General features: G+C 41.2%; 2 protein-coding genes across 2 annotated transcripts in view; both read right to left on the bottom strand.

Moving 5' to 3' along the window:
- Positions 1-22, bottom strand: part of LOC306752842 (solute carrier family 22 member 6) — a gene marked incomplete at its 5' end in the record, with an annotated part of 11,658 nt that extends 11,636 nt beyond the window's left edge. The window contains one exon of the mRNA XM_079236658.1: positions 1-22. This exon is cut by the window's left edge and continues 173 nt beyond it. Within this exon, the coding sequence (XP_079092784.1) occupies positions 1-22 (22 nt within the window).
- Positions 23-806: 784 nt separating this feature from the next.
- On the bottom strand, positions 807-2,239 carry LOC306752945 (uncharacterized protein; the record flags this gene model as incomplete). The annotated part of the gene is made up of 2 exons (XM_079236779.1): positions 807-947; positions 2,018-2,239. 2 exons carry the CDS (start codon positions 2,237-2,239, stop codon positions 807-809), a joined length of 363 nt encoding a protein of 120 aa, XP_079092905.1.
- Between the last annotated feature and the right edge of the window lie 5,261 nt (positions 2,240-7,500).

Here is a 7,500-nt window from a genome sequence, read left to right as displayed (position 1 = left end):
CGGACAGCTGCAGCGGAGACATGGCCTCCTGGGTCCTCAGTTATCCACCATGAAGCAGCTGCAGCGTCTGCTTCCTCCTCACTGATCCACCATGAAGCAGCTGCTGCTGACCAGCACACTTGTTGACCCGCTCACCAGCGCTCCTCCCTCTCCTCGCCCTTACAAGGGCGTGGAGAGGGAGGGAGGGCCTCTGCTCGTCTGATGTCATCACATCTTTTATTTTTTTACAGAATACCAAAGTGTGACGATAGAATACTTCAACAAATAGTATAATATAACAAACAGGCAGCTAATGAAAGCTTGTTTTTAGAAGAACATTGAAAGTATAAGTATATCTACATATGTGTATGAATCCAGAATAGAATCTGCATTTTCCTACTGAACTCCACGGTGATGAAAACGTGACGAGAAAATCATGAACTAGGAACAAACGTGACAGCGAGGCGTGTCGCCAGCGGCCGGATAAGAGATATGAGACTTTTGATTTGTGATGAGCTCGACAACAAGGATCCCTGTGTAGGGAAGGAGGGAAGGAGGTAGGGAATGAAACGAGGACACAGGAGAGACGTTAACCAGCACATTTATTTAAGAGAAACCCGGACTCAAAGCCAAGAAACTAAAACACCAAGAGTTCAACAGAGTTTGAAAAAGTATTTCATGTTTACTTTATTTTAGTAATCGCCAAAAGAAAATCCTTCATCGTTATAAATTACCACAAAGTCCCATTAAAACTGTGTCGACTAAACGTATATGAAGCTATTGGACTCAAACGAGGCCGACGCCTTGCAGGTCGTTCTCATGTCCCATCATGCTTTGCTGCCGGCGGTTCGGTGGACCTCCGTCACCACGACGGCCACGGCGGAGGCGGGGGTGGAGTAGGTGGACGCCATGCTCTGCAGGCCGAGCAGCAGGCAGCGCCAGCCGAGCCGCAGCGCCTTGCCCAGGTTCTGAGGGACGAGACACAGTCACACCTGAGAGATCCGGATCCCCAGAGGATGAACCCCACGACCGCCGAGACTCTCCAAATGGCGCCAACAGCCAGTCAAGGATCTGAGTCAAAGGATCTCAACATTTACTCCGTGAATTGCCAAATAATGGTTCAGTCGTTCATGATCCCCAGAGGATTATTCTTCTGATTTCGGTGATCATCTGACTTCTTCTCTGGCGCCACCATGAGGTGAAGGTTTTTTTTAAATCCAGTAAAGCTCTCTCAGGAGCGACTAGGTTGATTGTGTCCAGAGATTCATGGTTCCCTGAAGATGCATCCTCGGGGTTTCTCTCTTTTAGCGTCATCACAGGTTGACATTGTAAAGTTGCAGGTGTCACAGGAACAATGGGGATCCCCAGAGGATTTTTAAATAGCGCCAACCGCAAATCAAATATTTTATTTTAAACAACTCAAAATGTACCTTTTCAGATATTCATGCTCTCCAGAGGATGAATCCTCTGACTTTTCCGTGACTTTTACAGTTTATTGTAATGAAATGTGGTTCAGACATTCACGTTCCCAAGAGGATATATTTTATTCCTATTCTTTTATTAATGTATCATTTCTATGTTTATATTTATATTTGTTCTATAAGATGATATTTATTTATTTTATATGTTATTATATATTGATAACAATTTACTTATTTTATGAATTAGTAAACATACATGTTTACATTTGTATTCTAGACTTTTATGAGCAGAAATCATTTTGGGGTTGTATTTCATTTATTTTAGGATATATCATTTTATTTAGTGGTATCCATGTTCTATATTTGGTTTATGTTATTAAATGTTATTCATAGTGGAACGTGTCCAATATGCTGATGATGTCATCCTGATCAGTCAGTGGTTCTCTCGTGTTCTTTCAGGTACTTACAGAAGTATTCTGTCAGGCTGATAAAGTTGAGTTGAGGTCAAAGGTCAAACTCTCTGAGTGAATGTTTAACAGAATCTTTTATTTCCATTGTTTTGATTCACAGAACATACACAATGATTACACTCCTTCAGGTCAAAGGTCACCACCTACCTTCCTGTACTTCTTGTACTTCTTCTTCTTCCTCCTCTTCGTCTCCTCCTTCCTCCTCCTCCTCTCCTCTGGCGTCTCCTCCTCCTCTTCCTCCTCCTCTTCCTCCTCGATCAGAGGTTCATATCGATCCGGCAGGACGGAGAAAAAAACCTCTTTGGAGTTCTTCTTCTTCTTCTTCTCTGGTGGAGGAGCCGCGTCCTCCTCCTTCTCCTGTGCTCCCATCCCTCCTTCCTCCTCGTCTGCCGGACCTGCTCCTCCTCCTCCTCCTCCTCCTCTTCCTCTTCGTGCTCAGGCAGGAGGACCTTTGGAGCGAGGAGGAGTCAAACTTTATTAATCGCCCAAAGGTCGCTTCAGAGAGGAAACACACTGACAGCCGGATTAGAAGAAGAATGTGGACTCCTCTTTGTTTCCTGGTTGAAGCGAGCTCCACTCCTTACAGTCTCACCTCCACTCCACTCCTTACAGTCTCACCTAAACTCCTTACAGTCTCACCTCCACTCCTTACAGTCTCACCTAAACTCCTTACAGTCTCACCTCCACTCCTTACAGTCTCACCTAAACTCCTTACAGTCTCACCTCCACTCCTTACAGTCTCACCTCCACTCCACTTCTTACAGTCTCACCTAAACTCCTTACAGTCTCACCTAAACTCCTTACAGTCTCACCTAAACTCCTTACAGTCTCACCTAAACTCCTTACAGTCTCACCTAAACTCCTTACAGTCTCACCTCCACTCCTTACAGTCTCACCTCCACTCCTTACAGTCTCACCTCCACTCCTTACAGTCTCACCTCCACTCCTTACAGTCTCACCTCCACTCCTTACAGTCTCACCTCCACTCCTTACAGTCTTACTCCTCAGCTCACGTTGTGTCTTCTTGTTTCTCCTCCAGCTCCATTTCTCTGTTTGTTTTACAGAATGAACCTGAAACACAGCGTCAACACCCAAACTAGAAAAACATGTCTGGTACAGAGTCTCCAGCTCTGAGGGGGTTGCTACTATGGTGCAACTATGTTGCTACGATGGTGCTACGATGGTGCTACTATGGTGCAACTATGTTGCTACTATGGTGCAACTATGGTGCTACTTTGGTGCAACGATTTTGCTACTATGGTGCAACTATGGTGCTACTTTGGTGCTACTATGGTGCTACTTTGGTGCTACTATGGTGCTACTATGGTGCTACTTTGGTGCTACTATGGTGCTACTATGGTGCTACTTTGGTGCTACTATGGTGCTACTATGGTGCTACTTTGGTGCTACTATGGTGCTACTTTGGTGCTACTATGGTGCAACTATGGTGCTACTTTGGTGCTACTATGGTGCTACTATGGTGCTACTTTGGTGCTACTATGGTGCTACTATGGTGCTACTATGGTGCAACTATGGTGCAACTATGGTGCTACTTTGGTGCTACTATGGTGCTACTATGGTGCTACTTTGGTGCTACTTTGGTGCTACTATGGTGCTACTATGGTGCTACTATGGTGCAACTATGTTGCTACTATGGTGCAACTATGGTGCTACTTTGGTGCAACGATTTTGCTACTATGGTGCAACTATGGTGCTACTTTGGTGCTACTATGGTGCTACTTTGGTGCTACTATGGTGCTACTATGGTGCTACTTTGGTGCTACTATGGTGCTACTATGGTGCTACTTTGGTGCTACTATGGTGCTACTATGGTGCTACTTTGGTGCTACTATGGTGCTACTTTGGTGCTACTATGGTGCAACTATGGTGCTACTTTGGTGCTACTATGGTGCTACTATGGTGCTACTTTGGTGCTACTATGGTGCTACTATGGTGCTACTATGGTGCAACTATGGTGCAACTATGGTGCTACTTTGGTGCTACTATGGTGCTACTATGGTGCTACTTTGGTGCTACTATGGTGCTACTATGGTGCTACTATGGTGCAACTATGGTGCAACTATGGTGCTACTTTGGTGCTACTATGGTGCTACTATGGTGCTACTTTGGTGCTACTATGGTGCTACTATGGTGCAACTATGTTGCTACTACTGTTTGCTGCTACTATGTGGAAATACATGTTGTGCTTTTCTGAAGCCAGTACTTCATGTCATAAATATGATTATTATGGAGATCTAAAAGTAAAACCCTGGATCAAATAATAGGGCAGATGAGAAAATTCTGGTCATAGAAAACAAACATTCTCACCAAAGTCCATTAATTTTTCTTTTGATTTGAGTGAAATACACTTTCTACACTAATGTGCTCAAATGCAAACGAAAGTATGAAAGTATGAAAGTATGAAAGTATGAAAGTATGCAACGTGGCCAGACGTTTGTTCAGTTGTTCACGTTGTAAAAGTCATTCTAACAGTTATAAACCCAAACAATGATCTCACTGGTGTTCACTAGCAGAACCTTGAAGCGTCTCATTTCTTTTCTTCTTCTGATGTTTTCTGGCTGTAATAAGCGCTCTGCGTTGGGCTTTGAGGCCCAGAGGGAGGAGAGACAGAAAGACGCAGGATTAAAGCAGAGAAACAATATCCGACATACCTCAGCGTCTCTCTGCAACATGCTGGTCCTCTTTGTAATACCGCTTCATGTGTTTGATAACTGATAATAACTAAATGCATTCTGTGTGTAATTAAAACCTGGAGAGCAGGGGTCACTAGTAGGTGGACCGCGGGTCCGGACCCAGACGCAGACCCCGTTGTATCTGGATCATGGACCTAGAACCAATAGATAATTGAGAATTATTTAATTTTGACGGAGCACTTTAATTTTAACGAGTGGTTTTAATAAGCACAGATAAAGTCAAATTAAATGTTATAAAGTAAAGATAAATCAAATGTTTTGGGTGACATCACTTCACACCCGAATGAACTGCATTTAAAGCTGCAGGGCAACACATATTAAGTTACATTCATTTTTGTAAAATGAATATTTCAAACGCTTTTATGTTTTGATTTTTTTTAAATTCACCGCTTATTTTAATTGAAATGAGAAAAGGATTTATTGTTTTATTCGTAATTAATATTTGTATTAATTATAATTCATCCAGTTGAATTTTAAAACTAACGATTAATATTGTTGAGATATTATTTAATGGAACTTTCTATATTTCATTTGACTGTCAGTTGTCATCATCAGTGTTGGGGTAACGAGTTACAAAGTACCGGATTACAGTAACGTAATTACTATTATAGGTAACGAAGTAAAGTAACGCATTACACTCAACACATTGTAACTACACTACTTTACTAGACCTCAGTAACGCGCGTTCCTGCGTTACTCAAGACATTTACCAGTCCGAAAAGTTCTCTTTTAGCGGCGCGTGAGTCACACGACACTTCCTGATGAACAGCCAATCACAGGTACGTCCCAAGTCTCTAACCCGCATCCCCGCTTCCCTCAACCAAGAGAAGACGCGAGGAAACATGTTTTAATAGACATGAGACGTCCTTTCCTCTGAAGCGTCACTGAAGCGACGTCGGTTTCTGATGACTGACCGACTGACAGCGGATCACATGTGATCAGATGTGATCACATGTGATCACATCTGATCACATGTGATCACTTCTAATCAGCTGTTAGTCGCTTTAACAGCTGGCGGAGTTTTGTCCGGAGAGTTTTTAGCGAACATTCCAATAAAAATGCACTTAAAATAGTTGATTTAATGGTGTTAAACTACTACTTACATTAATAAAGACACAGGTATCATGATGTCAGAGTGGAGATGTTTTCTCTGTCGTCTGTTACCGTTTAATAATCTGCATTGAGTATTTATATACTGTGATGTGTCCTGCTTATACGCGCAGGATCCGTTTCTACTGGCGGAATGAGTCTGATTGTGACATCATTATAAAATAACCCTTAATATAAATATAGTTTCTCTTCATTACGTGTAAAAAGTGTTTCCTCTCTCCAGCTCTCTGATTTTAATGACATACATAATACAAGTTATTGAGGGAAACAACAGATACAATCTTAGAAGACAGTAGTTTGAGGTCCTTTTGTGGTTCAGACCTACAATGAACACATTTTAACCAGATGGTGAATAATTTAACAGATTTAATATGAAACTTGAGTTTAATCTGTGATCGTCTTCCCTCTAGTATGAAACTCCAGCGATCAGTCCGCTCAGCTGCAGCGTCCAGTCACCAAAAGTACCATTTATGTTTCTATCTTTCTTAAACCACTACAATGATTCCTATAACAAGCTGGTTTTGTTCTTAAACATTTGGTTTAGTGGGGTCTCATGTTTCCAAAAGCCTGTTTTCAATGTGTTGTGCTGTTTGACCTGAATGTCCCCACCATACACAGCCTCTTGGATCCTGTTGTTTGTACATTCTAAAGTGAGGCATATTCCTGTGGTCAGACAGTGTGAACAGGGTTAATGTTCCTTCAAGTTATTGGCTGAGTTTTATCTGCCATTTAGTTTTACATGTTTACAATTACAATACACTATGTGGAAAGGCTAAGAGATGCCCTTTATTGAACATTGAACATAAAGTGATGAAAGGGCCATGATGTTTGTCCAGGTATCTTTGCGGTTAATTTGGACATTTGCTTAAAAAAAAGGAAAGTAAAGTAACTAGTAGTGTAGCTACTTTTCAAATGCAGTAACTAGTAAAGTAATCTAGTTACAAATTTCAGAAGTAACTAGTAACTTGTAACTAGTTACTTTTTCTGAGTAACTACCCCAACACTGGTCATCATCTATATACTATATATACTATATACTTCAATATGAATGGACTAAGTCATTGAACAAGATGTCGAGGAAAGAAACACAGCTCGTCTACAGATGTTTTTATTAATACAACAACAGGATTTCTGAAAAGCAAATAAATATATAATTCGGCTGTGAGAAGGATTTAAACAGTTTAAGCCTGAATAATGACATTTACAGTGTGTGTGTGTGTGTGTGTGTGTGTGTGTGTGTGTGTGTGTGTGTGTGTGTGTGTGTGTGTGTGTGTGTGTTCAGGGGTTCATGATGCCTCGTGACAGCTGGACGACCTTTGACCCTGGAAGAAACAGAGAGATGAAGAGAACTTGATAAGGTTGTTCAAAATATAAAAAATAACAGTAAATGTGTTACTCGATTTTGAACTTTTGGGTCTTGAATTGGAATTTCATTTCCAAGACTTGAGACTTGGAACCTGACTCGACTTGTCCTCTTGGCTTTGTCTTGTTGTCTTGATTTTTACATTACATTACATTACATGTCATTTAGCTTGATTTGGAACTTTTTTTTTTATTTGGAACTTGTTGTCTTTACTTGGAACTTGTTGTCTTGATTTGGAACTTGTTGTCTTTACTTGGAACTTGTTGTCTTTACTTGGAACTTGTTGTTCTGGACTTGGAACTTGTTGTCTTTACTTGGAACTTGTTGTCTTTACTTGGAACTTGTTGTCTTGATTTGGAACTTGTTGTCTTTACTTGGAACTTGTTGTTCTGGACTTGGAACTTGTTGTCTTTACTTGGAACTTGTTGTCTTGATTTGGAACT

The sequence above is a fragment of the Taurulus bubalis genome, assembly GCF_910589615.1.
Source record: "Taurulus bubalis genome assembly, chromosome: 21".
NCBI lineage: Eukaryota > Metazoa > Chordata > Actinopteri > Perciformes > Cottidae > Taurulus > Taurulus bubalis.
The sequence above is the reverse complement of the archived record's forward strand: the minus strand, read 5'-3'. Positions and strand labels throughout refer to the sequence as shown.